General features: G+C 42.8%; 1 protein-coding gene across 1 annotated transcript in view; it reads right to left on the bottom strand.

Annotated features, from left to right (window-relative positions):
• Positions 1-117: 117 nt before the first annotated feature.
• The window catches only part of Mthl1 (methuselah-like 1), a 77,012-nt gene continuing 55,372 nt past the window's right edge, over positions 118-21,757 (bottom strand). Inside the window, exons 3-4 of the mRNA XM_071774454.1 lie at positions 12,030-12,168; positions 118-3,878 (exon numbers count right to left, since the gene is read on the bottom strand). Of these exons, the coding sequence (XP_071630555.1) occupies positions 3,545-3,878; positions 12,030-12,168 (473 nt within the window). The 3' untranslated portion in view covers positions 118-3,544. The remainder of the gene's footprint in view (positions 3,879-12,029; positions 12,169-21,757) is intronic.

Here is a 21,757-nt window from a genome sequence, read left to right as displayed (position 1 = left end):
ATCCTATAGGTAATGTGCACGTTTTTATGGTTCTCTTTCGTTAGATTCATGATTTTTTTTTTCCTAAGAGCAATCATTGGGAATCATTGGAATGGGATGAATAAAAAGTCGTTAAAATACTATTTTGTACTAACAGTTTTTTCTGTTTACTACCATTAATATAATAGCAAATACTGTTACGATACATTGTATAGGAATGGTGTACGATCAGTGACTACGCACGATCATTTGTATAAATGTTTCTCCGCTCGCTATTAATTTCTATATGATTAATGACGTTACCGCTAAGATATATAATACTATTGTTAACACTATTGTCTACATTGTATAGCCTCCGTTTTCTCAAAAAATTGGTGTTGCGCGTACAATTTCATTTTATAACAAAGTTTTCGCTCTCGAACATTAGTTATTAAATTCGCCATCGCGGCGCGATATTATTTTTTGGCAGTGGAACCGATCGTGTGTAGAAAAAAAGAGTATCAAAATGCCGAGTTTGCTTTCGCTCAACTTGGAGATGGATATACGCTGCACAAATACGTCCATGTTAAATTCGATTTGCACATTTACAATAATAGTAAGAAAATAATAGTATCAATAGCATGATAATAATACAGTGCGATAATAATAACGATAAGGATGTTATCTACAAGAGAGCGACGGCAGGTGATGAGCTACGAATGCCGTCGTGTGACGGTGACTTGCTTACAAATAGGTACGCACTTTTACAAATTGATAAATAGCAGATCAGCAGATCCTTAAATTATTACGTATCGGACGCGACTTATGTCGAAAAGAAGAAAAGAGCTACTCCGCTCGCGGCGGCATTTTACTTACGAATCGTTGTGTACGGCGAAATATGCTAATCAATTAAGATAAAGGTACCAATACCCGGACATATACCTATATCCGGACACCTTTATTATTTATAAGTATAACGCGAATTAAAATCAAAGATAAAAGTATTTTTTCTTGTAGTTTAAAACTTCAGTTATAATATCCAAACGTTTATTTCCATAAATTTATATTTTTTAAAGACACAGACACAGGTACGTGTCCAGATATTGGTACATTTCCTACGCTTAAGTGTCCGGGTATTGGTACCTTTACCTTAATCATTCTCTCCAATTATCCGGTGCAATCGTTATTCTCTCTCTTATTTTTTTTCTAACGATGTTGCTGTTCGTCGATACGCTAATTACACACGCGGATTTCCACACACACGCATGCACACGCACGCACTGTCGCGCAATTAATTAAGCGCGACAAACGTACACACTTACACGCTAACAAAGAGCTAGTAACGTCGCCGGCTCGATTTCTTTTGGCAGATTTTCCCCGACGTGGAATCGCGGAGGATCAATTCCTCGCGAAAAAGGGGAATGGGTGATCAATCAGCCACGTCGGGTTCTTTGATGAAGGCTGCAAAGAAGAGTCGGTCGAGCCGCGACGTTACTTCGCGGTCATATACGCTACAAAAAAAAAAAAGAAGGAACTAATGAGATTTTCCGAGACGACCTGATTCTGTAGCGGGATTCTGTACGACAGTTTCGGTATCGTTGCGCAGATATTATATACATCGTACAACTATATAATCCTACCTACATCGGTTTAGAAGATCAGCAATCGCAATTCCGTGCGATTAAAAAGCGCCGCTGTTCTTCGTTATGCATTATATCGCGAAACGAAACGCTTTGTCCTGATAACGATGTAAAACGACTCCGAGTATACTTTCTCGTGCTGCGTTACGTCTGTCCGGATACATAAAACGAAACGAACGCCGTTGAAAATTCGATTCCCGATTATTTCTCGATCGTCGTAATAAGATACATCGCACAAGCAAACAACTTGCGTGAAAAATTTTTTGAAAGAAAGCGATCGCACGCTTTTCGCAGCTAAAAAGGGTCAAACTCGAGGAACCGTGATCGAGAGCTTGTCCGGTTCCTCTTTGTATACACGATTCGGCGTGCCGAACGCCGCGTTTGGAAGGCATTTCAGAAGGCATTGAATTCCTAGTGTGTATTGTCACGAGTTGACATCGATTGCATGCCTTGACCTACCTACACGTGATTCCGTTTACGTGCGCCTCGCGATCGTAAGCCCGGCCTGACGCGAAACCGACGTCCCGTTTCGCCTCAGAGAGCGGCCAGATGTCGAAGCGACCTGAATCCTTTCGAGCGCCGCTCCGAGAAAGCGCGACGTACGAGTGATCATTGTTCCCGGCGAAGTGAGGACAAATGTCGTCGCGTTAAAATCGCTCGAAAAATCATGGAGCAGGGGTCGACGCTCGGTGATACGTTGTGCTATCGAGCGACTACGTATCGTTAATACTTTTATAATACTTATTCGCGTAGAAATAGATAATTCTATATACTTGTCCGTTTTCGTCATGTTATTCCGCGAAGGTCGTCAATAAAAATGTATTCCCAAAACGACCGAATTGGAATCGACATTCGATCCCTTTTCAGAAAAACGACCGAACGGAGAAAAAGGGTGCGTAAAAGGATGATCCACTCTCGAACGGTCGCACAAACGGATTACTGCGCGGAGCAACGCACACACGACGACAAATTGCGTGTACGCGAATTGCGTGCCGAACGTTTTTACGCGCTGCACGCGCAACGCGATAGAGCTCCTTTTTTTTCCTTGCTTCGGTTCGATACCGAAACAGGACCGTTTGAACGTTTGATCAGTGATAAATTGTGGCTCGGCAGCCACGATGTTGCATGTTTAATGCCTGCAGCCACAGTAGCCGTCGTGCCAAGACGCGGCTAACGACGCCGATGCATATTTATGCTAAGGGAAACGAAAAACCGATTATTCCTAGATTCGATAACATTCGATGAATAATGAAGGAGGAAGGACCTGGGAAGAAAACCCGTGATGAACCCTTCGTCCTTTGGTAATACGAGGCGTAAAACGTACCGAAAGTTACGAAGTGAGGCGAGGCCGTTCGCAATTTCGTCTCGAACTCTCGTATCCCAGATCTCGAGAGAGCACAATGATCATTAGGCTCGAAGAAGCTGCCTTCCCGCTTTTGCTCTCGTCGAACGTTAATATTTTACCGTTACGTTACAACAGCGAGCCGATATTATTAATATAAATGAATCGTTGTCCGCAGGAGAAAAAAAAAGAATATTAACCCGACGCGATCATAAATCACGCATTGTTTCGGCCCGCTACCAAGGTCCGAAGAGTACGCGTCATTGTCTGTTTTAGCGGCGTAGAGCTATTACAAACTCTGATTTATGAACGATGCGAATTCGAATATCTCGGTAATTCAAGTCGGCGATACAAACGTCGCTGTATAATAACGTCGAACTGATCGATCGAAGGAATATTTCCGCAGGATCGATTCAGCAAGAGAGGTCTCTTCTCGGGTTCGTCGACCCGCGTAGATCGGGAGACCTAGCTGTGAAAATGTTTTCTTGTTGACATTTTCCAACAATACGCGAATTCGAGAGAGGAAATGTCTGGAGGACACTCGGAGTGTTTAGGACGCTTTCCGAACGTATGTTAGGTACGTTCTGTATGGAGAGCCTCCATTCTAGCAGATGGTCTCCAACGGCGCGGTTTTGGTGCTCGGATTTTGCGTCACGCTGTCGCCCATGCTAGGCATCCCGTGGCTGGTCGTGCTGTGACCGTTACCCTGTCTTCCGGCGTTGGTCTGTGGGTTCCTGCTGAAGAATCTCTTGAGCGCTGCTCGGACCTGCGGCTGGCAGCCTACCGCCGCGAAGATCAGCACTCCCTGGAAGGCGTTTATCAGGTCGGTGAAGTACCAGATGTACTGCGGCCCGCCGACAGCCCACGAGACAACGTCGGCCACCCAGGTGATACCCATCACGATCACCAGCTTCATGCATATGCGGCCCAGCGTCGCCCTGGAAGCAGAAACGAATGGTAAAGCTAAATGCGAGATATATATAACGCAAGATGAGATTTCAAAAAAATCAGGAGGAATGTTTACGCTTGAGGACACGATATTTCGAAATATCGTGTCTTCAAGAATCTCAAAGGCAGTACGACGATGATGGAAAGTAAAATAATAATGATGAGATGTCATGTCTGTAATTTCAGCCGAGCTATATCGATCAGTCCGCACGTGTGAACCCGAGAAGCCGCAGGCACATGAAAGCTCACGAGTGGAATTGATTGTAATAGCCCGGTTGACATTTCGCTATTGTTTAACGTTACGATCGTTGCGCTAGCGAGGCAACGTCGCCGAATGCGATACGAATGCAAGAAATTATTTATCGCGCTACGAGACTCTCTCTCTCTCTCTGACGGTCAGTCAATAAAGCAATCGTACGCCTCGTCGAGTGACTGCACACGTGACATGTATAATGAATGTAAATGGTACACGATTAATTGACATTGTTCGTTTGATATGCGAGACCGCGCTTCGTCTCGTTATAAATAATAGGCGATCGAATAATATAGGTGACTATAAATTAGGGCTTTCCTCATTTAATTATAGACTTTTTTTCCGTCTCCCGGAATAAAATGTAACTCGAAACTCGAAACCCATTCTGGAGATTTCCGCGTCGAATGTTAGGAGAGCGGAATTCCTCGCAGAATGTCGCGGAACGGGCACACTAGAAAATCCCGTTTAGATCGTCATTATCCGTTATCAAGCGAGTCATGCGAGGTCTCGCGAGCGAGTGCGCACTCGCGCGCGCCGGCAGCATCGATTCGATGCGCTCTGCATCCCGTATAATATATGCGTCCCATCGCACGGGGCCCCGAAGTCAAAGCGTTATTAATGCGCCCCGTCAGAATATTCGCGGCCCGTAACACATCGTACACCGGACGGTATCCGCAGAATTATGGCGTCGTAATGTCGCTCAGCGCGCGAGCCGGCCGGCCGGCGCGGTGCGGCGTTATCCTGACGCGTCACGTTGGTCGCGGGGCCACCGAGAATTCTATTTTCGTTGGCGTTGCTAATTATTATGAACGGACCGCGTGTGCAGTCACTCGGCCGTCGCGAGCGCGAAAGCCGCGCGGTTGGGGCCTCGGAGGGGAAATGAACCAGCGTCGAAAATAACGTCGAGAGAAAGGGGATGGAAAGGAATGAGACGTGAATGATGTCGAGAATGATTTGGGAATCCCGTCTATCGACAGGGATGACCGGAATCTTATTATTCTCGCGAGGACGGTTTGGTAACTCGAGAGTGTCGGCAAACAAGCAGAAATTGAGACGGCCAACGGTAAAGCGTGATATGTCGTTTCAATTACGAGTCTTATCGCTTGTACGGTGTAAGGTGATGATATCATAAATGAGCGCTGAAAAGATTTAATCTTAAGGGGGATCTAAACGTCTCCCTGTCTTTATTGCGCAGATCCTAGAAGCGTAGACGGAAAAATATGTGGAGTAGCTTAAAGTAGTCGTTTTAGAAAACATTTTTTTTTTCACGTATTTGAATATTATACGCTAGTGTAGCGGATATGGAGTCCTAGGGACTCTTTAGAGATATGAAAAAGAAGGAAAATAAAAATAATTGTTCTCCATTCTGTCTACGTGCTTGTTGTCGCGATATTGTTTTGTATATTTCAACTTTAATTGCGCACAGAGCTTTTATTTATTTTTTATGAAAAAGAAAACGTAATTGGTCAAAATTACAAAATAAGTGGCAGGAACCTGCACATCCACGGTTGAAACTTAAGTGTAAAATAATTACAACCGCGGGAGTTGTGAAATAAATGCATCTTGTCTCCGCGGCGCGCGAGGGATCTTGTTTTATAAACGAGGTAATATTACGCTTCCGTCGAAGCTTGCGTTTCGCAGAAGCGCCACGCGATATTACCTTCGCCGGCGGGTCCGCGCGAAAATTTCGTCAGATCGCCGAGCGCGAGCCTGTGAACAAACGAGAGAGGTTTTTCGGGACGTTGGCCCGAATGAATGCGATACGATCGACCATGACAGCTGTCGCGCATCGAACAAAGCGCGCGACCGGAAGTGGGATGTATCGACTGGAGCCGGGAGCGTGTGGATGCGGAAAAGTACGATATAATTTGCACGAGGGTCAATATTACGAGCGTATGCTGAACAACAATAACCGGCGAGAGAATTCCTACGGGATGGAGAAGGGGGAAGGGGGTAGAGTGTGAGCGAACGAGATGGAATGGTCCTGGAATGGTCCACACATGGAAGCTCCGTAAATATTGAATCCCACTGCCACCGTTCTGTGTGCGCGAACCGGGCCCGGTCGGGCCGGGCGTGTAACGAGAGACAATAAGGAGAAAGAACGGGAGAACAAATGAGAGTGCGCGCGGAGGAGAAACGCGAGAGTTTCTGGAGGCAACTGCTTTCGTACAAAAGACCCGAAGGAAGATGTCCATTATCGAAAATCGAGATAACGGGAAAGGGAAACGCGCGATTCGAACGACCGTTGTAGTCTCTTCCTCTTTGGCTCTCTTCCGTCGTCGAGCAAACAGCCGAAAGAGGTTGTTACAAGACGCATCTGTACATATGTGAGAAAATTCTATTTTCGAAATATATATATGTTGCAGAGATGTCGTGTAATTCGTGTCTTTCTTTTTTTTTTTTGCAAAATCTCTAGAGAATCCACAAAAAAACCGGGACATCGTGGAATAAATAAAAATTACATGATTCTACTACTAGGGATTTTGCAAAATCCTAGGTTTAGTGAAATTGTGAGTTGAATTTCTTAATTTTTATTTATAAATATATTATAAAAAATTATATTTATAAATACAAATATAATTATATAAATTTATATATTTATAATTTTTATTCATTCCACATTGGCAATAATTTATAATGTTTCAACTGTTTTAAACGAACATGATACTCATTCGCGTGTTCTATTCATAAATAACAAACTTTACCAGAGAAATGGTCTAAAATAACAATGTTTTTTCTTTTTTTTTACACGAATATCGATCTATTCTTCGCGCCACAAAAGGCTATTGTATATGTTAATAATAAATAAATTTTTCTGCAGCGCAAAAATTGGATCTTCCCCTGTAATACGGCAATAACATTGCGCGCGGTATATCGTATTTACGTTTTTTTTCCCTCTTATCAACGAAGTAACAAATACATTTTATTCCATAACGATATCGATTGAACAAAACTAATTAAGGAAGAAGATATGATATTAATCGAAGAAAATCGAGCGAAAGACGGGAGATGTCGGGATCAGAGGGGAGACGTAATTTAATTATGTTCTACGAGCACTGTATCTCCGAGTATCCATGTACGAGTATTCGGAACTAGCCGATTTATTGATGGATTAACGAAGGATTGTCCCGCAGTTTGGTCGGATTAACCAAGACGATGTCGTTGGAGATCGGCCAGCTGATGGTCCTCCTAAATTCAGCAGAATAGCGTTGTCAGTTCTCGAGGCGTTCGCCAACCTTGCGGCCGACGGATATGACTTTTCGTCGGCATTCCACGATGAAAAATAGTAATGTTTTCCCCCGGCGCAGCATCCTCTCGAGATCGAGAGAGATTCGTAAACACATGTCGCAAGCTCGTCACGCGGAACTTCGGCCGGCTAACCAGTTCTCCTTTGTCTCGCGCAAACGTTTACCTTACGCCCGACCGTGAAACTTGACGAATATTCTCCATGCGTTTTTCTGCAGTTTTCGGGGAACGGCTGTTAGCAATGAGAGTTAAAAGACTCTTGGCCTTGTCGATGCGCAAGACAAGATAAACTCGTTCGCGCGAACTGGAGGATCTGCTTATCGTATCCGGACTGATTCGCTCGCGCCGCGGAGTCTGGTTAATCGATTCAATTGAACGGTCAATTTGTGCGATCTATTTAAAGATCGAAGTGAAACGATACTTGGACGTATGCGTGAGGCAACGTTTTGTCGTGTAAAAGTGGATGGCCGAGAATTCAGTTTAGAACTCGAAAACTTTATCTATATAACGTCTTGCACACGACGTACGAAAACCTCCCGTGTATAATTCAAGCTTAAATAAGCGAAGGCGTGCGCACGAAGCGGCAAGAAGCCGAAGAGCGTTGAGTCGGAACACATCATAAGCTCGTTATATCGGAAACGTTCAACATTGCTCGTTACAACGAGTTATTCCGAGCGAACCATTCCGTAGAAAGAGACGAAGTGCATTGCTCCGATTTGTCCTTCCCTGAAAAGACGACGGAACGTATCGATAACGCGCACACGCGGGAATATCGATGCCCTCGCAATATCTCTCTAGGAATATCCCGGAATTGTGCCAACAGCCGCGTTTACGGGCCCGTTCCCGACGCGCTTCGATGCAACGATAATAAACGGCGACGTTGCGCACGGCCGCCGGCCGCCGAGAAGCAGGAACGCCCGATCGTTTCGGCGGCTGCGAAACGACATTCTCGCCTCGAAAACGACCGCATGTTTTATTGGCCCAAGCGAAATCGCTCGGTCTCCGGTTTTTCGCGGACATTTTTGCATTGCAAATAAGTTTTGATAGATTTTTAATTCCAAGTTTATATTTACCAATGTAATTTAACTTGATACGTGAAACGCCGAGATGTATCCAGAAATGCTTTGCGCGTAAAAACTTGGACGTTGGTACGTCAAAATATTTCTCGAGATTTTTTTTTTTCGACGAAAGGTATCTGACACCTCGTACTTTCCGATTTGCACCAGGCGCGAGGCGGACGGATTCTTTTTTATAAAACGCAGACTTCGCGCGCAGGGAGGTTTATTTTATTATCTTCCAGCCGATATCAGGCAATCGTTATTTTCCATTCGCTCGCGACGTCCCTTCGATCCGCTTACATCCTCTCGCTCTCTTCGGGATTGATATTGACGATCCCGATTCGCGATTTCGACGACGCTATTTGCCCGTCGTGATGTACGTGCGCGAACACAATACGGCCATTGTTGGCAAAGGAAACGTAATAGCAGTATGCAGATTTTGCCTCATCCCGAGTTTGCACCATACCTTCGACAAGAACGGATTTCGTTCATCACGTACGTTTGCATAGTTTCTGGGACATCCCGACGTGGAATAGATAGTTTCGCCCGGCGAAAATCTGCGAACGTCATACGTCGATGAGAATGATAATATTATTTTTTATTCAACGCCGAGTTCACAGTGGCTTTTGCATCGATCTTCTTGTCATCGAAAAAGAATAAAATAAATGTAACCGATACCTCGGATATCCCATCTCTGAAATATGCGGAGATATTTATTTTTGTCATTTTACGTTATAGTTCAGTTTCAAGCTTGAAAACTGTTCAGTGAAGCTGTGATTATCGTTCAACGAATACACACATGTCAAAATTAGAATAGACTAAATATGCTCATAAACATCGAGCTAAATGTCAATGATTTTTAAAGATTCTCCTACGTTTACTGGACGCAACGAATAAACTGAACTTGATAATTTTAACAAACGCATTGAAAGTGAGCGATTAACGAATATCGCAGCAACAACCCTCTTTGAAGCGGAAATACATATGTCGTTGTCACACGCATCGCGGGCGCAACTTCGGCGTAACATACATCCGTGAGAAAAACTGTCGCGAAAGAGACGCTCTGACATTTTAAAACGTTCCACGTCTGCCCACGCGACCGGCCGGATAGTTTCGGTGTGGCGCCAAATAACGTACGGACGTCACGTTCGATTTGACATTTGCCGGAGGAAAGAGGAGCCGAGCTCGAATTATCCTCTGACAAAAGGCGACACAGCGATGGCCGCGGGGGGGCATAAACGCGGTATGAAACACTCGCAATAACTGTCGGGAGGGCGAGTGCCCGTTCGTCGCGACGCGACGTGCGGATCCAGTTCGCCAAGCCTGATGCACTCTCGCGCGTCTCCGCCGCGCCGTCACCGCCGCTACCCTTTTCCCTCTCGCGGTCGCGCAAAGTGGAGATCTGTGTTCCCTCGGTTCCTCGCCTCGCAGCCGAGATAGCGGATTTTCACGGGCAAAAAATATTTTATACCGGCACCCTCTCCGCGCACGTCCGAGAACGACAGTATTTCTGTACTCGCGACCGCACAGAGAAGAGAGAGAGAGAGAGAGAGAGAGAGAGAGAGGGGGGAAAGAGAATCGTATAAATATACTTATATAGACAGTATATCTCTACGACGACACCTGCCTTCGCGTCTGTCGCCCGTAAGCCGCCACTTCGTGGCTTCGCGCTTAAATCGCGGAAAGGATTTTCTCACGTTATATCGTACCTTCACGTTTCCCCGTGATGTGGATTTCTTGGTAGAAAGTAGGAGAATCTCGCGAGTGGGATCTACAAGTGCGGATGCGTCTATACTTGGCAAGAAGTTTTATTACACGCACACTTTTTATTGCAGCTGGTATACTTTCCTTTGTAACTTGTTCATATTTATCTGCTTCATGTTTCTCTACCCCTCTTTTTCCTTTTAGTATATTCCCGTATGTTTCTGGTCGCCAGCAACCTGCGGTTCTATAAGGAGGAAAAGATATTTCCGCGACCCTTTGTAGTGGGCACCGCGATGATTGCATTCTAACAGTACCGTAGCGAATTATATGCGTTGATTGCAAAGACCAGGCGGCCCGCGTCGTGGCTAAAAATAGCGTATGCCGCATGGCTTATGAATGATTAACTGCGCGAACGTCAAGAAACTTCGAAAGCCGGCTGACGACGAGTAAACACGCGGTGGCGGCGGTGGTTGAAATTTTATTCGAAGTCGTCGACCCTTCCTAGCCGCGCATCAAGCCGTATTTGATATTTCCCCAAGTCATCGTCGCGCAAATTTCTCCCGGCCGTCTCTACTCGTGTCAATTAACTCCGTCGTCGAGTTCGCGGACCTTCCGCCATTCTTGCCATCCGCGAAGATTGACATTTATTTGCAACCACGAATAAGCGCGCACAAACGCTACCCGGCTCCCCGCGGCTGTCTATTTCAGATCGTTTTTCGTCTGCGATTCCCCGCGCCGCTTCTCAACGTCGTCGTCGGCTTTCATCTTCCGAGTTTAGCTCGTCCCTTCGCGCGACTCGTCCAATATCCATCGTTTTCGCTCCGTCGATTAAACGAGATAATAACTTCGCGACTCTCCTCTTCGGATTGCGGATTCGAGGTCACGTCATAAATGCGCGGAAACGCGAAATCTCGGTGGAATTACAACTCATCGTAGTTTATCTTAGCGCGCAACTCGACGTCGATTATTCTTCCTCAACGGTTTATCACATCTTACCTTATATAGTTATGAAAACCGCATTATTTACGAAGGACTGATGTGCAAAGATGCTCGAGCGATCGGTTGTATCATGCGTAATATAAAGAATATAATTCTATCTGTAGGCCTGTTCGTTTTCGCCGCTGCACTTCTAAACTAGCGCAGTAAGTTAGAATGAAAGAAAATACATTTATTTCATTCTAACTTATTGCACTAGTCCAGAAGTGCAGCGAAAACGAACAAGCCTTATATGTCGCAGGGATTTCGTGTAATTTATTTTTTTGCAAAATCTCTATAGGGAATCCACAAAAATCCGGGATATTGTGATGGAATGAATAAAAATTATAAATATATAAATTTATATAATTATATTTGTATTTATAAATATAATTTTTTATAATATATTTATAAATAAAAATTAAAAAATTCAACTCACAATTTCACTAAACCTGGGATTTTGCAAAATCCCTAGTAGTAGAATCATGTAATTTTTATTTATTCCATCAATAAATCGGCTAGTTCCGAATACTCGTATACGGATACTCGGAGATACAGTGCTCGTAGAACATAATTAAATTACGTCTCCCCTTTGACATCCCGACATCTCCCGTCTTTCGCTCGATTTTCTTCGATTAATATCTTCTTCCTTAATTAGTTTTGTTCAATCGATATCGTTATGGAATAAAATGTGTATTTGTTACTTCGTTGATAAGAGGAAAAAAAAACGTAAATACGATATACCGCGAGCAATGCTATTGCCGTATTACAGGGAAAGATCGAATTTTGCGCTGCAGAAAAATTTATTTATTAACATACAATAGCCTTTTGTGGTGCGAAGAACAGATCGATTTATTATTCGGTTCCGTTTTTTTTAAAGCGAAACGAGGAAAATGTTTGCTTACCTCTCAGTGGTGCTTTTCACGAATTCGCCTTTCCAGAGACCGCAAGTCAATTCGCGAGCAGTTACGGCGAAAAACATAAGATTTATAGCCAGCAGCACTCCAATAGGTCCAAAGAAGTATGCCAAAATTTCCATGTCACCTGCAAGGTAAACAGAAATTAAAATTCTGTAGAAGATAAAAAACCGCGGTCTACGATTGTACAACACGATTATTCCGCTCGCGTAGCTGCAGTATGATGAATAATCTTTTCAATTGTTTATTTACCCAAGTGGTAATTTTTTATTTGACGATATATTCCTGACATTTCGTTCGTGAGAATAATACGTATTATTTTTTTATCGTATTGGTCTTTAATTTCACGCGTAAATTTCACGTGAACGGAGCCTACAATTCCTGTAAGTAAGTAATAATAACGCTGACGACGTTTACGCGATTAAAACGGTAGTAACGGGTTCCCTAGAATCCACGTGTTCCACGAGAAATGAGCGCCGATTTCTATTTTGGCTTCGCTAACGACTTGCCAACACGAAACGATTCTTGCACCTGGATTAATCATATGGCGGTTCTCGCCCGCCTCAGGGACGACCTCAGAGTCAGGTCGATATTCCAGATTTTGAGCGGCGCGCAAATGCTCGGACGGCGGTGGAGCTGCTTTCGCATTGCAAACGGATTCAATAATAAACCGCGCGATCGACTGAATGGACATCGGGTTTATCCCCGCGGCGCTTAATGCGGCGTCGCATCTCCGCGATTCGTGGCATCTGTTCGAAACGACAAGCCGTTTGCACCAGAAAACGCAGCACAATGCTCGCAATCCTTGCGTATACCGGAAGTAAAAAAATCCTCAATATTTCGACTCGTTGCTAATCACTCCGCTTGCGCTTGTTAATTAAAACTCGCGTAATTCTCGTGTTCTATGAAAATACGAAATTCTAATCTATTAATATCAAGTGAAAAGGACCGTCATGTTACATACGATCAATATAGAAGAAACTGCCATTTACGGTCCGAGCTGGATCTTGGTAACCTAGCAATATTTTCTGTGTGTATTTATATATTTCCAACTTAATAAAACTGCTAATCTATCAAATTTTCAATCTATCGACAAATCCATTTAGAGACGCGAAGGGAAAGGCGCGGTCTCGGAATGCGGAAGGGAGACTTTCGTAATGCACGCGGGCGGAAATAGACGGAGGGATTTATGACAAACAAATAAATCGTACGGTGTCGACCTGCCGACGGACGCGGGCGCGGTTTATTTTCTTGCACGTATCGACGGACGGGGCGGCGTACGTTACGGCGGAAAGAAAATAGGGGCGTCCGTCGCGCCAGCCGGAAATCGGTCTTCGAACGACCGTCCGAATGTGCGACGCGTCGCTCTCATTTATTCTTAATTATTTATGACGCCGCGCGGAGAGAGCGCGGTAGTTCGGTGATCGCGTGCGATAATAATCAATGAGGCGAGACGCACTTTGTTTCCGTTATCCAATAATGTTCGATAGCCGATAACTTCGCTGCAGCGTCACTGCACATTTGTCTCTCCCTCGCGCGGATAGCGTTGTTTACGCACCCACCCGGCCGCACATATCTCAAGCGATTAAATTTTTCGCTCTCCTCGTGGTGTGCGTGCGCCATTTCCAAAAAGGACGTAATTATTCCTCGCTCCACAAACGGCCGCGGGATTAACCCATCGTCCGATTTTTAATTAAAAACTACCGCGGAATAAATATGAAAATATGGTAATGCTTTGTTTTTACGATTTTATAAATTAGATAAAATCGGATAAAATAACAAAAATACGAAAAAAAATGTTCAGTTTAATATCGTTTAAAAGACTGTTTTTTTTTGTGGTATACCTACTAGAAATTATATTTCTCTTGTTGTACCAGGATAGTTTTCAGAATTGTTCACATTCTCATAAACTCTTGTTGCTCAAAAGTATGCCAAGAATATATAACTCGCAGTCCTTTGAAATGCTTTTCGGGAGTGTGGTAACTGGTAACAATGCTAACGACCGTGGCTTTTGTCTCTTATTGTCGCTTACGTCATAACTCTCCCCCTCGTTTACCCGCAAATCCTCCCTCTATTTTTTTTAGAGAAAATGCTTTTCGCAAAATTATTAAAGCTCCATCGGAACATTGTATTGTATTTCACACGATAAGCCGAAGCACGGTAATCGAAGGGCAAAAATAAAAGTGAAAAATCCAGGCGATTCAGAGGGAGGTGGGCGAGGGCGTGCGAACGCGCGATTGAGCGTTGTGAATTTTGCACCAGGTTACAAAACAACGAGGGTATATTCCGTGGCGATCACGCGACCGCTGCTCGGTGATCCCGCCGAAATTGCATCCGCGCGCGGGAAAGGGCGATATGTGTTTAGCAGAAATCATGGTAAATCACGCGGAGCGTGCACTTACCCAATCGCGGGTCGGATCGGATCGGTTTCCCGTTTTCCGCGCGCCCGGTGCAAGGCTGCCGCGATTCCTCGAATTCCCGGGATGTGCACGCGCTGGTACGCGCGCATTGCACGCTCGGATTTCAAGTTCAAGACAGACATCCCCCCCGTATCCCATATCCGTTCGTTAAATCCGCGCGTATCGCAGATATTTGCGATATGCGCGAATTCATATTGCTCTACGTACGATACCGTTTGCCATCGCGCGGATACACCGAGTTCCAGCTTATGATATATAATGCGAGAACAAAATACGCCGATATTAAAGCGAGATTAGTTTCATCTGCGAAAAAAGATATTTGAATTCTGAAAGTTCTGATTTCACGTGGAAGTATATAGCATAAAAATATGTAATATCCATTTCATTTCCATACACATGTAATATCGGAGAAATAAGATATTCCTAAATTTAGCAATTTGATTATATTATTTGACTTTATGTTATATTATTTGATATATTATTCTGTGACAAAATGTATAAATAATGCATGGAAAATATGTATGTAATCGCATATACCCTTATAAATGAGTTTATGTAGTTGCGTTATACAAAATAGGATTAATTTACATTTTATTATTATGCTTCTCCAGTTTATATATGAAATAATACATATAGTGTCCACATCTCTCTCTCTCTCTCTCTCTCTCTCTCTCTCTCTCTCTCTCTCTCTCTTTCTCTTTCTCTCTTATTATAGTTTCACTCTCTACTCCGTATAATGCAAATTATTAAAACAAATTGATTATGATTCATTAAACCAATAGGTATTATGTACATACAGTCAAAATGTAAAATAGTTATTACACAGCCTCGAACACCGGAATTACAAGAATTTAAAGCGACAGTAAAAACAGGAATCACGCGCGAAGCCCGCTGTTTCGATCTTCACGGTAATTTGGCGATAGAAACCCCGGCCGAAAGACTCTCCACGGTCGAGTCGCTTTTATCGGGGTGATTCGCCCCCTCACAGCCAACCGGTTCCAACGACTCTTCCAACCCCATAACTACGGATGCAATCTGCCAGAAACAGGCTTCCACGAGGACTCCTCCCGTAGCCACTTATCGGCTGCGGGGAGGTACCCGCGCGTCCGCAAACAAATCCATAAATAAAATCCTTAACGGAGAAGCTTCAAGTGGCAACGCATCGCACACCCTTCGCGCAGCGATATTAAGTTGCGACTGACCCAGTCGAGATTTTTCTCGAGAACTTGCTCGACGGAAGTTACAACGAAAATTTAAAGCGAGCCCATCACGCATCCAATTGATCGGTCACGGGCATTGAGAGACTCGATTTTTTTTCGAGGCGGATTTTCGCCCGAATAGATTCGCGACAGAAATAAAGTGTGGAGCAACGACCCGAGAAATTCCTATCGCAAAAGCTGTACGTACGGATCTGTATATAAAGACCACATGGGGTCATCAATATCATCGTAATATCGTATACATTTTTCAGGCGATCCGCTGAAAAATTCAAGCGCGAGTATTTGTCACGGCGGGGCTTGGCACGCTCGCAAGATTAAATCTAATGTGATTTAAGGTAATGTGATTTAGGCGGCGCGCATAAGCTTTTGGGTATTTTGCGCTTGATATTTAAGAGAATGCTTTAAAATTATGTGGCGATGTTGGCTTTATAAAAATAAGCTCTGGCCAGTCTCCACGTGCATCGTACACAAGTTCATTCTTCTTTCTTTTAGCTCATCCATTATTAGAAATTGCTCGGATCAATCTATGGTAATCAAACGAATAATGATGCTAAAATTAATTATTTTTACCAAATTAAATTAAATTAATTAAATTCTTGATTTTTATTTTGGCAGAAAATGTAGTTTCAGTAACAACTTTTGATTGATTTCCGTTCGATTACACAAGAAAAACATAACACTCTATCTAAAAACTTACAACATAAATAATATCTAATCCTTATCTGTAACAAAAAATTTATAAATTTCTAATAATCTGTCTAAAAACAATAATCGTGACGATTTATTTTTTATACCTACAAGTAACAGTCAAATCATCGTACACGTTGAAAAAATTGTTCTCAATTCATTGGTATACATAAAACAATGTAACGTGTATTTTTTTAAATGCGTGCGAACGTATCCGATTAACGAACCTTAAACGCTTAACTATCCAATAAAATGACAATATAGATATATATCCCCAATGTTTTCCTTACTGTATTTGTTAAAGCATTTTTAGACGAGGCAAATACAGAAAAAAAAACACGAGCAGTTCAGTGTCGTGTGACTCCAATAAATACAAACAATGGCCGTTTAAACACGGTGTATGGCTTATATCGGATGTAGCGAAATAAAACAAACGCGAAAATTACAGACAGACAGCGAATTGCGGCGAAATCGAACGATTGAGTACAGATTTGCGTTGTTCAGAATAACCATTACTCAACCCAAGCTCCGTAACTTTTTATCAACGATCACTAGTCGTTCTGCAAGCCGACACCCGTAGAGCTAGGATGTATTCATCGTAAAACTCTGAAATATCCTGACATTCCATAGATGTTTGCAACGTACACTTTGCTCTCTATTCAACTACTGCTTTATTTTATTATGGGATCAAAAAAATTTATTTGACTTGTTATTATTAACTTGTCAGAAGCGCTCCGCAAATCCCGATCAAATGTAGAATTTAAATCTACTCTCTAAATTAGGATTTCGTCAGATTTGCATCTCCTGAAATAATAAGAAATCACTAAGGGCAAATATTTTTTCCGTTTTAAGAAAAAAATATCGAGAAGAGCCAAAGTAGAGAGCAAGTAACTTGATGTTTGAAATAGTGAGATTGATTTCAAGATTTGGTAAAGGTTTTAACGAAAATACTAAAACGAACCATCAGAGTAAAATTAATAACTTGATTTTGGAAATAGCGACTGATTCCAAGATTAGAGTATGGATTTTAGCGAAAATACGATGACAGAAGCTCTTAGTCAGATCAATGTAAGATCGTTCAATATAGAACCAGGTGGATTTATTTCTAACAAAGGATATTAGTTGTCCTTGTCAAGAAGCTCACGTTTCGTCGTTAGCAACGTGATATGAAGCAGACGGTCGATATATATACATACAAATCCGTCTCGATTAAATAGAGCGATGTGTTCGTTACACGACGTAGCGCAATGATACAATTGGGGACGAATTGCTTGTCGGACGATAGTTCGAGTTAGATCATTGCTCTAATTAAACTTGGCAACATACGGCTGCGTACATAATCCAGACTCCCTCTCGACAATACTGTACCTACAATAATGCATTATTATACCGAAATGCGCTATTCTTGCGATTCAAAACGATCAACTGGCCTAATGGGAATTATTTACCACCGCACGTCTGCGTAATTAATAACTGCGATACATTCGTTTCCCTTCAGACTGGCTCCGCGCTACGGGGAAGCCTTTACTATCCTCGTTACCAATAAATGATTCAACCACTCGCAAGCGCCGAATAATCGATCATTCGCTTGGCGATTAACATCAACGGAGGAATGTGCCTCATGCTTATAAATTAATTTATCTCCTCGCTGCAATTAAAGCCGATATTAATCACGCAGGAGGACATACGAGATCGCTTTAGATCAGTCGATTTATTAAGATCGGCTATCTTTAACATTATTATAGCGATTAATATTGCTGTTTATTTTCTTCCACTCGTTTTAGTTTACCTTCTTGGATGAAACATGCGTTATTTGATCGAGTTATTCGTTTGATACCCTTTAACGAAAAATATGCAGAATCGAAAGTCGACAAAGTCTTCTGTTTGCGAAAATTCGAACATGTTGTCTCTTGTTTTCGCTTGTAATATTATAAGTTTCGATCTAAATATCAAAACATACGATAACTGTGCCTGAAACTAAAGTCATTTCATACAGTAATAAGATATCGATTTGACAGACAATAATAGAGCTTATTATCGAAAGTAATACGTTGCGAGCAGACCGTTATCCGACAATCTCTTGTGATCCGATTATTCCGCCAATTAATAGAACTGGTCATCCGCGCTCTCGCAGTGCCGATTAAATTGGTTTTGTTAATCGATCGGTGGTGTCGAATTAATTGCTAATGAAGTACCGTCATCCGGCGCCGTCGCGACCAACGTTGAAAAATAAAATAATGTCACGAATCGTTGTTACGCATACATAATCAGGGATAGTGATTACTCTTAAAGATTTCATTTGTTCTTCTTGTTGGAATCTTTGTTGTTTTAAAAAACTTTTGACTCATCGTCCCTGATTACTTTCTGCAAATAAATAACTATTCAAAGTATCGGAAAATTGGTATTTCCGCTTTTTTTTACAGCGAACAAATTCAGATTGACAGAGAAATCCGCGGCACACAAAAAAGTTATTTGAATACACATGTTTGCATTTGCATGCGCTTTCATACGAAATACGCGTGTAAAGAACACGCGACATGGTACTTTTATTATGCAGACGCGAAAGATATTTATACATATAAATGTATGTATTAATACATCATTAGTACAGTCGAATGGCTGCCACTCGACTCGCGCATGTAAGCGGATTACATGCTCCCTGAAATGTTACATACAAACCATGTACGCTCTCTACCGTGTACGATTTCCCCCGCCCTCCCTCCACCCCGGACGAGTATATAATTATTCGCGCATACAAATAATCGATTACAATAAGGAACAGAACGGCGGCCGCTGCATGCGTCGGTTATTGCGTGGCGCATTAGCGAGCGCGGATACTTCCGTAAGCGGATTACACGTCGGCCGAAATATTGTATTTAAGTATGACGTAGAGCGGCCGAAGATCAATACCCTGCCCCCGAAGCGCCTTTAATACCCCCGAATCCTCCAGTAATAACCGGCAGACGCGGCCTGCCTACGGATCTCCCTGTGAATCTCTCGTGGACCGAACGGAGATAATAAGGTTCAACGTCGTAACGGGGCGACGAAGGGGAGGAATAGGGGAGGGATCTCTATTCGGTGCGTCGGGCTACGGTTTGTTGTGCCTGGCCATTTAACGACCCGTTTCCCCACGTAATCCACATCCCGCAATCCCGGCGCGTAACGCTCCGCGTCCTAAAGTTCGCCTATAGATGTGCGCGCCGCAAACACGCCGCTCGTCGAGTGTATTAATTACGCCGCGCCGCGATCCGCCGTGCCGCCCTGCACGCCCCGCTGATTAACGCTCACTTTTTACATGCCGGATCCACGGATCCGCGGATCCCACCCTTGTCGCGGCCAGAGATTGCAATTACAAACAACCCGTCCATGCACCCTCGTTCCTCGACCGCAATCGCCCGCGTGCGTACGGAAAGGCGGGGCGAGGGAGACGGAGCAATTTTTCCCCATTGGAAAAAGAGAATACTCAAAGAGTCGATAGGGATAACAATTAGTCGTGCCTCCTGATTGCACGCGCGATACACTGATGATATTTCGTAAGCTCTGCAAAACAACTATGTGATTTATAAAGCTGCAGTAAAGCGACAATGGTATTACCGTGGGCAATCCATCGAAAATATTGAAACGTTATTATTATCCGAAAGAAAGTCGCGTTAACTCAAAATCTGTAGATTGAAATCAATACGTACCATTCACTACTAAACACCTTCCTATTTTCAATATTTTTATTTAAAAATTTAAAAAAATGTCTATAAATGTTTGTACGAATAAACCGTGATTCATATTGACGCGGTCTATTCTTTCTTCTGTTGACTTCTGTCTTTTCCAAACATTCGAGAAAAAAGCGATCAAGTTCTCGCAACTTCTCGCAGAATCTTCCAAACATTGTGTCTCAAAATGATGAAATGCTCTTAAGATGATGAGAGAGTGGGGGAAAAGGGTATTTCACGCTGTGAAGCTTAAACGTTTCACTTTCTTTCACATGCAGTCTCACCTCTTTTCTACCAAGGGTACCTGGACGCGTACAAAAGCTACACCTGGCGAATAGAGCTACCCGCTCTAAATCGGGATAATGGTATCTCGTGGGAAACTACGTCGGGGCATCGCGACTTGTTTCCCCTGACACAATGCTCTTGCAGGAGACGAGGGGCACCGTCTGCGCCACAAGCAGGCAGCTAACCTTCTCCCCCTCACCCACGCTATAACGGCACTCCATAACGGCATAGGCCGAGGTGATAGGGTAGAGAGATAAACCTGGCGCCAGCTAGTCCAACCCCGTCGTGCGAAACGGCCGAAACCCTCGTTCCCCCCTATCTCGTAGCCCTATACGAGCACTGTACGGCCCGTACTAATAGGAATGCGTGTATGCGTTTAAATGGGCCCCGAGACTGTCCCCTATCTTGCGTTTATATCCTTTGTTTCTTAACTTGTATTTAGCATCGTCGAGACGAACGATAATAGCGCTTTTACGTAGAATCGATAACACTAGAAAAGATGAATAAAGAGTTGTTTCGAATCAGTCTTTTCTCGACGAAAATATCTAGGGATAGTCTGTGAGCGATTAGCAATTAGCGATTGAAGCTGAGGGATTATAAGGGGCTTATAATCGGTGAGCTAAGTATAGGTATTATCAGGTATTATCTCTTGCTGGTAGAATGCATATTGTGAAATAATTTTGTCATGATTTAGTGCGTAATTTAATTCAGTACGTAATATTTCTGTCTTTTGGATGGTAATTTAAGTGGATTAAACGGGCCAGGCACGAGTAGCATAAAATATTATAAAGGGGCTCTTTATGCTGTTCAGACGTTGCGCCTCACTGATTTATGGCAATAAAATCACTTTCATGAAATTAGAATAAGTAGCGGAATACCTGCAGGTGTATTACTATTGTTATTACTATTATCAGTTTGATATACAACTATGCCGAGAGAATTCAGGGTTACTCCGATAACCCGGTTGCAGCCAAAGCAAAATTACCATGTGAAATTCATGGAACTCTCCCCGCTTTTCCCACACACATGCATGAATATATATGAGAAAGTACGTATCGACGACTCTAAAAGCGTTCCTATAAAAAAATTTTAATAGTGCTTACAGTGCTTTTGATAATGCAATAAATTTTATTTTTTATAAATATTTTATAGCTTTATATATAAAAGCTATAATATACTTATAATATACTTATAAAAAAATCTATAGTTATAGTTAATTATAAAAGATATGTATAATCATTGTTATTTATAAAAAAATATAAAATATAGTCAAGAAATAAAAAATTTAAAAATTATTCAGAAATCACAGAATACAGTATTTTATACGGATCACATCATCAGGTTTGTATTCATAGGATCTATCAAACGAACATTTTGTTATGGTTCTTAACGCGATT

This window comes from Temnothorax longispinosus, chromosome 3 (assembly GCF_030848805.1).
Source record: "Temnothorax longispinosus isolate EJ_2023e chromosome 3, Tlon_JGU_v1, whole genome shotgun sequence".
NCBI lineage: Eukaryota > Metazoa > Arthropoda > Insecta > Hymenoptera > Formicidae > Temnothorax > Temnothorax longispinosus.
This window is presented reverse-complemented; position numbering and strand designations above follow the sequence as displayed.